Here is an 11,747-nt window from a genome sequence, read left to right as displayed (position 1 = left end):
CCTCTTTACAGCTGTACAAAGGATCCCTGCATCACGTTAGGTGGAAGCCAGCTCTTACTATGTTGTCTACATTTGGAAGTTATTTATGATTAAGACAGGTGTGTCCTGATGCCAAGTTAACAAGACACTTACTTTTTCACTGTAGCCGTGTAACTGTGGTACTTTTTCACTGTAACAGCTTGGTTTAGTTGTTACTGCATTTCCCAGAATTTCTTTCTCTGTATGCTTCTGGGTTAGGGTTACCTAGAAGAGAAATTTCTAAGGGCTTGGAAGGGAGAAGTGGAGCAGTTGTGTTTACTCTCTGAAGGTCACTTGCTAATTTGGGGTAGGAGCTGGCCAGCAGTTCCTCCTGCCACAGCCACCGTCACGGAGAGTTCTCCTCTAGCAACTTCCGAGTTCTGCACAGCGTTAGGTGCAGAGGCAAGGTGAAGGGCACCTGCTGCTCCAGCTGATAAACTTGCAGCAAACTGAACGCTGATTATCTGGTGCTGGGAGAGGGGGTAACTAAAGTCATACATTTTTATGTAGTATTTGACTTTTTTCCATGATGACATGTTTTTCATCAGAAAGCTAGCATAAATATGAACTACCTGAAAGAGAGACATAAGGGGAGAGAGAGGGAAACAGAGAGAGATAAAAGAAACTTCATTAACTTTGGCCTATACAGTAATATTAAACTCAGCCTGGATGTGAGGCTTTGGACTATCAGATATTTTGCACTGTTTCAACTCTACCTGCCGCTTTCTGCATGCTCATACTATGACTGAGTTCTTCCTTTGACTTCTGCCTTTCTTTAGCAGTTAGGTGATAACTTGTTCTCTCCAGAAACCAGCCCTGTTATGTCCAAATTATACTGTGTGTTACAACCTGTCAAATTGCTGCTACCCATGTGGGCAAGTGACAGGTTAAAATCTGGCTCAAAAGAAGAAATAAACACTTTAAAGATTCCTCCAAGAAACTCATTAATAAGAAAATAAAAATTTGGTTTTTTGGTTTCCACTTGTTCCAACTTAAGTCTATTGTCCTCACCCATACAATTTTTTTTTTTTATATTGCATTGGGTTCTATTTAAGGGCACTTTGCTTCCAAGTATACCCAAGTTATGATAATTCAGGAGCTAGTGTCCACTCTGGAGGCAGGTTAAATGGGAGAGCTTTAAATGTCTGCCAGAATAATAATAACTAATATTTTGGGTTGGAACAACAGAAATTTACTTTGTTCCAGTTCTGAGCAATTTTTTTCCCCAGAACTTTTAAAAAAGACTTTATGACATTCTGAGTTCTCATAAATTCTACAAGATAGCTATTACTCCCATCGAAGGCCAGTTATGTAATTTGCAGGACCCAGTGCAAAATAAAAAATGCAGGGCTCTTGGTTCATATATTTTTAAAACGGTGATAGTAGAACATTAAACCAAGTGTACGACCCCACAAAACTGCACAGATAGCAAGCCCAGAGTCCAACCTGCTTCCAGCTTATATTTAAGAAACAGGTTCACTGAGATGAAGTCAACTCCCAAAGTTAATTTATCAAGAACTAGGAAAACGTCAGAGCCAGAATTCTGGGTTTGACCCCCCTCACCCCCAATTGTTCAGTAGCTCTCCTCAATTGTATTTTTTTTTCTATTGAACTTAATCTAATGAAGAGGCTTTTAATTTATTAAGCGCAAAACCTGCCAGTTCATCCCTGTACCCTCAGGTTTAAAAAAAAAAAAAAGCATTTACCTAAGGTTTTGATATGTTATATAGTGTTGTGATGAGGCAGCAAACTCTCTTGTCTATCATGAGTTCTTTCTACACATTTCATTCCAATTTTAAGGACAATACAGACATGTCTTCGTGTGTTTCAATGGAAGGAACTTTTAAAAATGTAATATAATAGCAGAAATTGTGATACAAAATTCTGCAGTGACATTCTCATTGCCAACACCAAAATAATATATCGAGCATTCATTTTGCTTTTTAAGTGACCACTGGACCTCATTTAAACGGAAAGCACTCAAGCTCCAGCGTCAAGGAGAGTTGCCTGAAGGTGAACGGATAAAAAAGGGGAGGTCACGAGCAGGACTCCCACACCTCAAAAACGCGGCCTGGAATGCGCGCCTGCGCAGAATGAATCCTCCTGCGCAGTGCCGGGCCGGAAGGGGTTGGGCCGGCGGGGGCGGGGATATGGTTGCTAGGAGAACGCAATGACGCTACGACCTCCCCGCTCTTCTCCACCAATCGTTGTCGCCTGCTCGTGGTGATGCGTCGTACGCGTCACACTGACGTCGCGCGAAGGGCACTGATCTAAGGGCTGGGAGGACATTCGGCCTCTGTGAGCCGCAGCCTTCCTAAGGAAGAGGTTGTGATTTCGCCATCTTAGGGAGTAAGTGTGACCCGGCCTTCCCAGCGGAGGGTGGGTGCGGGGAGCGGAGCGCGGAGCCCCTGTGGGGTTCGGCTCTGGCTGTCTGCCCTGGCGGGCGCGGCCTGCTTTGAGGAAGCCGCCGTGACCTCCTCAAGGGCGCGGACGCGATGAGGAGGAAGGCCTAGGTCGGGGTCCCACGGCGCGGCGACTGCCGGCCTGGCGGTCCCGACCGTTTTTCTGACCGCGATTTCCTTTTCCTCTAGGAAGATGTTCTCGTCCGTGGCGCACCTGGCGCGGGCGAACCCCTTCAACGCGCCCCACTTGCAGCTGGTGCAAGATGGTTTCGCGGGCTCGCGCACCCCCGGCCCGGACGCGCTCCCCAGCCAGCCCCGCCGCTCCCGCACCCTGGCAGCCGCCGCAGTGGAAGGTGAGAACAGACCCTGCCCCGAAACGGGCCTCTTCGTGTCCGCTAGCTGCCCGCCGGCCTCCGGAGCCCTGCCCGGCCTGGAGGGCAGGGAAGGACGCTCCCAGCCCGCTGCACGCCCGGACGGCGGTTCTAGGGGATGGCAGTTCTAGGCGGGGTGTCAGCCGGGGGATGGCAATTCTAGGCGGGGTGTCTGCCAAGAGGCCCTCCCTCAGGGGCGTGGAAAGACCTAGGCGCAGGTCTCCCGTGACCTCCGTGTCCTCGAGGGAGTAGAGACCGTGACTAGCTCCTTATCTTCAGCGCGAGTCCACTTGGTCAGCAGACTAGTGTTGGGTAAAGTCTCCTAAGCGATCACCGGCCGCCCGCAGTTCTCACTGCATATTTTCTTTACCTTCTCCCCCCCCCCCAAAAAAAAACTGCTGAAGTATACCCTGCATTGACAAGTTAACGTTAAGTGGCTCACTAAATCCACTTGGACATTGGCATGCGACTAATGGACTTGACAGGCAGCCCCTTTGTATTTCTTCTCTCTCGGGATTCCCAGCGGTTGCCCTAATTTTACTTGTGTATTTTAAATCCCACTGGATTGTTTGTACCCGAAAACCCGAGCAGTAGGAGTGGTGGAAATAATACCTATGTCATGCCAAGAAAAGCTTCCATAAAAAAAAAATATATATGTGTGTATTTGTGTTTTGTTCTTGTTTATAGCTTTCATTTGGGTAAAAATCCTTACATCCTTTCCCCCCTTCTATTTAAACAGTTAACTGTAGCATCATTTGTAGTAAGTATATTTGATTGACAAAGATTCCTTCAGTTTATTCTGTAGGAATCCAAAAGTGAAATAGTATTGTTTAGTACTTTTTTTTTTCGTCAAGTGCAATTTCTGAGTATCATTTGTATTCCAATAAGTGTTTTTATTAGTAATTTGAAGTTTGATTTTAATTGGAAGAGCCATTAATGTTGAGGATTTTTATTAATACGGCAAATATATAGCTAGTATCACAAGTGGAATCTCCCAAATTTTAAAGTACTTGTTTTTATTTTGGCAGTCACTTTCTTGTTATTTGCAGTAGGTGGAAAATCATTTTTCAAGTTAACTATAAACTGTGGCCAGAGCTGTGACAGTACTGTTTTACAGGGAAAGAGTTCTTTTTCATTTCCACTGCCTTAGTCATATCTGAAGAAATGCTTACATTTTGTTTTTTTCTTCCCATTTAAACAGAACAGTATAGCTGTGAATATGGATCTAACAGATTCTTTATCCTTTGTGGAATTGGAGGAATTATTAGCTGTGGCACAACACATACAGCATTGGTTCCTCTAGATCTGATTAAGTGCAGAATGCAGGTTTGTTTTGCATGTTGGACTAAATAAAGCCTATTGTTGAAGCATGGCTGTTATAAGATGTAGTCATCTACTAACAAGCTGTGTGGAAACCTAACTTTCCAGGAGGTAAGTTGGTAACCAGTAACATGAGTTTGTATTAAAATGCATGGTGTGTCTTGTTTTGCTACAGAATACAGTTGTGAATATGGCTCCATGAAGTTTTATGCACTGTGTGGCTTTGGTGGGGTATTAAGTTGTGGTCTGACACACACTGCTGTCGTCCCCCTGGATTTAGTGAAATGCCGGATGCAGGTTTGTATTGAGATAACAACATTAAATGTTATTTTTTTCATGTGACTTAATTTCAAATAACTTAAGATTTCACAATTGAGAGCCCTCAATTTCTTTGACTTACAAACTTTATTTAATAGTAAGCCTTGAGTTTAACTTAATGGACTTTATTTTAAATCCAAGAAATCACTTCTTTTAAAATAGTGGAGGTTGTTGGATTTCAGACTCTTGGTATAAATGTTTTTTTTTACTGCTTGACCCAATTCTGGCTGGAGTTCCTCTTCAAGCCTACTGATTTATTATGTTTCAGGAAGTCACTTTACAAATGGTTACTGAATGGGTAATTAATCTTTGTGAAGTAACTTCATTTTTCCTATTTACTAATAAGATTAAGGCAGAGAGCACTATGTAGATTTAAACCAAAATAATTCTCAGCATCTTAGTATGAAAATGTGGGCATAGCCTCTTGTATATTTATGTAGAAATTTTTACATTTAGAAAATCTTTAGGATTATTGAAACAAAAATAATCAAACATAAAACATTTATTTTGTCCCAAACAGGATTAGAAGTCTACTTACCTAAAAGAGAAAGGAAGGTGAAATATAATCAGGGAGAGGAAGGTGACGTCTAACAGCCCCTTCTGGTACTGACAGAAATAGTGCTAAGATTTCCCCCCCATTAGTTAATAGAGTGGATATGAAATAAATCTTTGATAAAACATCTTGTGCATGTTTTTTGAAGTGAACTTAATTTTTTAAAATAAAGAACCTCACTGTTGGATAAACCCTTTAAACTTGTGTTTAGTTTGCCTTAAATTCAATCTGTATAGTATGATCTACTTAATGGACTAGCATATATCAGCGATAATGTAGGCTTACTTGTTTTTTTGGCAGTAGCTTTAAATTGAAAATTTTTTAAATGCTGGATTTGGATGGTGAAAAAAATCTCTTACAAGAGTCACTTTTATCATGTATTTTAAAAGAAATTTTGTTCTTATCATTAACATCAATGCTCCAAGAATTAAGTCTGAAAGAAAAGTAGACCTTAATCTATAGAAAATTGCATTTATGTAATAATCACAGATACTAAACTGATAACTTGCAGTGAGCTTGTGTCTTTATTTACTTACTGAAGTTTAGAACCAAAAGGGAAACTAATAATGAAATTTAGTGATTACGACAAGTACTAACTCTATGGTGCACTTAGTTTTTGTTTTTGTTTTCTTTCCTATAAAGGTGGACCCCCAAAAGTACAAAGGCATATTTAATGGATTCTCAGTTACACTTAAAGAGGATGGTTTTCGTGGTTTGGCTAAAGGATGGGCTCCGACCTTCATTGGCTACTCCATGCAGGGCCTCTGCAAATTTGGTTTTTATGAAGTCTTCAAAGTCTTGTATAGCAACCTACTTGGAGAGGTATAAAATTTAACTTGGAAAATATCCTGGGTTTTATTATGCTGCTTTCCAAGTAAGCTAGACTTTTAAGTTTCTGGGACTCTTTTGTAACTGAAGGATAATTATATTTGACACTTGGATGTTTAAAAAATGCATTGTACAGAAGACTGTAGTAATCTTTCTATTGTGTGTGATACATGGCTCTGGGAAAATACTTGTAAAATATAGAATTGTCCTTGAAGTTAAATTAGAAACAATCCATGTGGCAGCAGTTGATGTCCCTCCTTGCGTTTTTCAATTAGGAGAACACCTACCTCTGGCGCACATCGCTATATTTGGCTTCCTCTGCCAGTGCAGAATTCTTCGCTGACATTGCCCTGGCTCCCATGGAAGCTGCTAAAGTTCGAATTCAAACCCAGCCAGGTTATGCCAACACTCTGAGGGATGCAGTTCCCAAAATGTACAAGGAAGAAGGTTTAAATGCGTAAGTAAGCATAACTTATACTACAGAAATACTCAGTGGAAGGAATTACATTTCTTAACATTAAGTTCACCAGACTTTTTTTAAACTAGGGCTTTTAATGTTTCCTTCCTACGTGGGACATAAGCTGCAGGGACAAGGATAAATTGATAGATGGCTTTAGCCCTGAAATTAAGATGTGTTTTCTAAAGTAAGAACTGTTTCAATCTACAGATGACTGGGTGTATTTAACCTAAACATTTACCATTAACTTTTGAAGAGAGCTTGTTGGAATTCTTGTTACAGTCAAACATTTGCTTATAGTCCACACATACTTGCATAGGGACCTCAACATGCTTCCTTAGATCCACCTTTGTGGGTGTCACTCATGAACTCAGTGCTACTTGTAAACTTACTGTTTCTTGTAGTTCTAGTCAGAGAAACACCCAGCAACTTTTTTGGTTGTATCGTCAAAGGTGCTTGAGTCATGGGCATGTGAGAGAAATATACCTGCATGTTAGTCTTACGTTCTGATAGAAATGGCATGCTATTGTGCTGGCATATTTGACTATCAGGACTCGACTGGTGTGCGGACACTTTTGTTAGTGACGAAATTTCTGTATGATTAATGTATGAAACCAAGTAAAGTAAGTCTCCTGATTTCCTAGATTCTATAAGGGGGTTGCCCCCCTCTGGATGAGACAGATCCCATACACCATGATGAAGTTCGCCTGCTTTGAACGTACTGTTGAGGCCTTGTACAAGTTTGTGGTTCCCAAACCCAGAAGTGAATGTTCAAAGGGAGAACAGCTCGTTGTAACATTTGTGGCTGGTTACATAGGTATGAACTATTTAGATTACATTTGTCTATGATTTTAAAGACAATCATTTCATTATTGAGGAAAAAATATGTGGTAAGTGTTGGTTATAATCTGCAAAATTTTTTGAATCTTGTAACAAAGGATAGTTTGCCTTATAGCCTTTCTTGTCGTGGTTGGTTTTTTTTTTTAATTATTACAAAAGTTTATTTTTACATCATTTTGCACATTTTTTTTTCTATCTCGATTGTAATTCCCACGGGTTTCCCATCACCAAATCACCCGTGTGCCACCACCATAGGTTGGTTTTTTTTTTTTTTAAAGATTTATTTATGCACACAAGACCTGGGGTGTTGGCCAGAGGTGCACACGGGTGTGAGAGGATTTACCAGAGACAGAGTGGGGAGCAGAACAGCATATCTCCTTACAGCTACTGCTGTGGGGAGCAGTGGGTGAGACAGGAAAGGTCTGCTGTGCCATTTGTGGGTCAGCTCCCAGGGGGCCCAGGGATTGAACTCATGTAGCAGTGGCTGGAGATAGCTTGATAGCACTGTGACTTTAACCCCTGAACCACCAGGGAAGCCTGTGATTATCTTTAAACCTGGTACTTTTTCAAGAAAAAGATACTTTTATTCATGAAAAAGCATTGTTGGTCATACTACAGGTTTCTAAAATTGATTCATATCCCATCATTTATCTTGACTTTTTTCAGCTGGAGTCTTCTGTGCAATTGTTTCCCACCCTGCTGATTCTGTGGTATCTGTGTTGAATAAAGAAAAAGGTAGCACTGCTTCTCAGGTCCTCCAGAGGCTTGGATTTAGAGGTAAGACTTTGGGTTGTTTTCTGTTTGTTTTTTTTTTTAAACAATAAGAATGATATTTGGGGGTATATGTTTCAGCTATATTTCACTGACGTTTCCTGTTTAACCAGGTGTTTGGAAAGGACTCTTCGCCCGTATCATCATGATCGGCACCCTCACTGCCCTGCAGTGGTTCATCTATGACTCTGTGAAGGTCTACTTCAGGCTGCCTCGCCCTCCTCCACCTGAGATGCCAGAGTCTCTGAAGAAGAAGCTCGGGCTAACCCAGTAGATTGATCAAAGCAATGTGGACTGAATCTGCTTGTTGATCAGTGTTGGCAAAAGTGCAAAAGGAACTTTTATATATTTGACAGTGTAGAAAATTGTCTATTCCTGATATCATCACTGTAGCGCTCTTGCTTAAGGCAAGAGTTTCAAACTTATTATTGAAATAAACCCAACTGCTCACGATTTGTCTGTCGACTTGGTAATTGTTTTGGTAATTATTTTTTAACAGAATTTTTAAAAGGTTTAACCCTAAAATGGAAAGAAATGTGTAAGTTGAAACTTCAAAGGAAAAAATGCAAACTAAACTGATTGAAGATGTCACTCTATTCATAAATTTATATCTCAAGTTTTGTTACTTGAGAGTTCCTATATTTTTAGGAAATTGATCCTGAATTTTCAAAACCAGTTGTAGGTAGATTGAAAGATGTTCATCTGTGGTATTATTGACAAGTAAATTTCAGCATGTAACCAGATTTTTGAAGTATGTACTATTTTCAACTCTAATGCATTTTCTAGTCTGTATTTGTAAAAGAAGGTAGTCTCAGGCTGAGTTTAGAAAAACGGTTTTTTAAAGGACTGAAGTGCTAACTAAAAACTTTCAGGTAACGTAACTATTCACACCGGTCATTCTAAACAACAAAACATTAAACTGTCTTGCCTTTTGTCTTTAGGAAAAGTAACTTCTTGATCAAGTATGTGCGTGCCACTGGGAGAGCAGCTCTCCAGCATACTTGGGCTTCTGAAATTTGGTTGTGGGTTTAAGCCAAACTGATTTTTTTTTCAGCTAGAAGTTAAGCTTCTTTGTTTCATTTTTCCCTTTTGGTTAGAAAGTAAGAAAACCTAATGTGTCATACAGTTAAAATTTTTACATTTTAATCTAATTACATTTTACCTTGAGACTTTGGGGCTGCTATTTCTAGGTAGGGTTGATCCCTGTATTGGGTCTATTCTCAGAGAAAAACGTGCAAGAAGTTTAAACATGTTTTCTTTACCAATCAGTATTTGTAAGGTCAGTGAGCTAAATTAAAAGCGAGGTCCTCCTGGTCACATGTTAACTTCTTTATATTATGACCTGGTCTTGTTTAAGGATTTTTTTTACCCATGTTGCAGAGAGAGAAGTTGTAGCCAGTTTGGCACATTTGGGCCAAACTGTTACTAGGTAGAGCAGTTTGAGTCCGCGTGATGGCTGTGATGAGGAGCCACTGCATTATTTCCTGCTTGTAAAGTCATCAGAAATTTAGTTGCATGAGACAATATAATCTCAAGCTTTACATCAATCAGGAATTTTTTCGAAAAAAATATCCATTCATGTATACAAGAACTGGGAACAGGCCAGACTTGTTGGGGGGGGGTGTGAGAGGATTAACCAGTGGGAGCAGAACAGGCAGATCCAAGGAAACACCATACTGAGGGGAGCAGTGGGCTTGGTAATGAGAGGTCTGCTGCGCATGTGCGTCAGCTCCCTGCCAGGAACGAAAAACTGCTGCAGTGGCTGCTGATAGTCTCACAGTGCTGCACTTTAGGGAGGGCCACAATCAGGAATTCTTGACCATCTCTGCTGTACTCTTGTCTGGGTCTTCTGTGAAGTTAATTTAGCTCTGTGGTCATGCTTCCTCATTGGTGTTTTTCTCTTTCAGTGGCCCAGTCTTCTATAAGACCAGTAAGTTTGGCAGCATTAGGGCAGTGGATGTAATATGTTACAAGTCTCCAAAGCAGAGCCAAGCACGCTTAGGACAGCCTTGGAAATCACATGGCATCATTTGTCACATCCGAAGGTTAAATCTCAGCTTCAGGGGAAAGAAACACACTACTTGCCGGGAAAAGTGTCAGTTCCATCTTTAGAGCCTGGGGATTGGCTATTCTATTTTAGGCCAACTCAGAAGTAAACTAGACTTGAAATCTATTCAGGGTTTGCAGTTGATCCAGCCCTCACTATCAGACAGTTCCCCTATGAGCCCTGTAGGATTCAAGTTTTATTTGCAAGAGGGACAATAGTTTTCAGATCAATTCTATAAAGCAGAACCCAGTGGGATAAATATATGTGATTAGTTTGATTGAATTATGCTGTAATTCTAGGACAAAATAGCATTGCATAGATTTCCAGAGTAGTCAACTGTGATTCAAATAGCCTTAAGTGCAGTTAGAACTCAATTCTGATTTTGTTAAATTATATGTACCTAGTAACAATAAAATTGAATGTACAATAAAATTGAACAGAAAGGTAATAGCATAGCCAAATCCCCATGTTGAAAGTTTCATTAAATACGTTGTTCATATACTGAAATGAGTTTGACATTTCTGTACTATCATTTTCAGCTAGTTAGTAGCCCATTCACAATGCATGAAATTTGGTACATGGCAGACTTGCTGAACCAAGAGGTGTATGATCTTTAGCATACGAAGTCAATATTGACACACACAATTTGTATCATAAATCACAAACTTATATTAAAAATCCCAGATAGCACATGGGTAAGAAACTGATTCCAAGCTTGAGGAATCTTCTGCACTTGAATGCTGTGCCTCTCCTGAAATATCTTAGAATGATCTGGTACATTAACAAGGCAACTACTATCAGCTCTTAGCTCAGATAATATATTGAATCTTCCTGTCCTCACATTTTCAAAAGTGCCAACAGGAGTGTGTGAGTTGTTCACCTCTCCTGTATACTTTTTGTTTATTAAAGTGTATCTTGGGTTTCCTAGAAAGTGGCTATTCCACAGTTTGCCTATGTGTTTTTATGGATTCTAATGTCAAATGGTCTCACGGGGTGTCTCACACACTAACCATTGATTCTCTGGGGGTTTTCTTAGAATGCAGGTTTTGGTAATGACTCTCTTTTTCAAATAGGAAGTGGATATACCAAATCCCGGTCAGTAGTCTGGAGAAGGTCAACCACGTCAGAGCCCAAGAACTGAAGATGAGCCACTCTGGTGTAAGAGTTCATACTCCTTGAGGTAACTAATTCAGCATTTGGATACCTTTTGTTTGGCATCCAAAGTGGGGTAATGCTTCGTGGTGGTTTTCTTTTTAGATTATTGTTCTTTTTAATTTTGTTTACTACTTTGTTGAGGACTAGTTAATACATAATAAATTGCATGTATTTAAAGTGTATAATTTGATGATTTTGACATGTATGTATGCCTGCGAAATCATCGCACAAAATAATATATTTCTCCCCTTAAGATTTCCCTGCATCTTTATATTTCCTGTCATCAGGCAGCCACTGATCAACTTTCCTGTCCCTAACATTTCTAAAATGTTACATAACTGGAATTGCTAGGGCTGTTTTCATTTTCATTTTTAAATTAAAAAAAATGAGGTGTGAGTGGCTGTTTTGTGTGGACAGCATAATGACTTGATATTTATAAATATTGTACAATGATTACAGTAAGTCTACTGAATACCTGTAGCCATATGTAGTTCCACAATGTTTTTTCTGTGTGGTAAAAACATTTTTTTCCAATTCCATTTATTTACTTTAATCATATAATGGTTTATTTTTACATCATTTTGTGCCTTTTCCCATCTCAGTTGTGGTAAGAACTTTTAAGATCTACTCTCAGCAACTTTCAAATGTGCAGTTCTAATAACTCCAC

General features: G+C 40.0%; 1 protein-coding gene across 1 annotated transcript; it reads left to right on the top strand.

Annotated features, from left to right (window-relative positions):
- Positions 1–2,265: 2,265 nt before the first annotated feature.
- On the top strand, positions 2,266–8,331 carry SLC25A3 (solute carrier family 25 (mitochondrial carrier; phosphate carrier), member 3). Its single transcript, XM_004675788.2, has 8 exons — positions 2,266–2,367; positions 2,610–2,773; positions 4,287–4,408; positions 5,625–5,804; positions 6,086–6,267; positions 6,912–7,084; positions 7,774–7,884; positions 7,992–8,331. The coding sequence occupies exons 2-8, from the start codon at positions 2,614–2,616 to the stop codon at positions 8,150–8,152; spliced, it is 1,089 nt and encodes a 362-aa protein (XP_004675845.1). The 5' UTR covers positions 2,266–2,367; positions 2,610–2,613; the 3' UTR covers positions 8,153–8,331.
- Positions 8,332–11,747: the final 3,416 nt, after the last annotated feature.

Source organism: Condylura cristata, unplaced genomic scaffold (genome assembly GCF_000260355.1).
Source record: "Condylura cristata isolate star-nosed mole 26May11 unplaced genomic scaffold, ConCri1.0 scaffold00004, whole genome shotgun sequence".
Classification (NCBI taxonomy): Eukaryota; Metazoa; Chordata; class Mammalia; order Eulipotyphla; family Talpidae; genus Condylura; species Condylura cristata.
The sequence above is the reverse complement of the archived record's forward strand: the minus strand, read 5'-3'. Positions and strand labels throughout refer to the sequence as shown.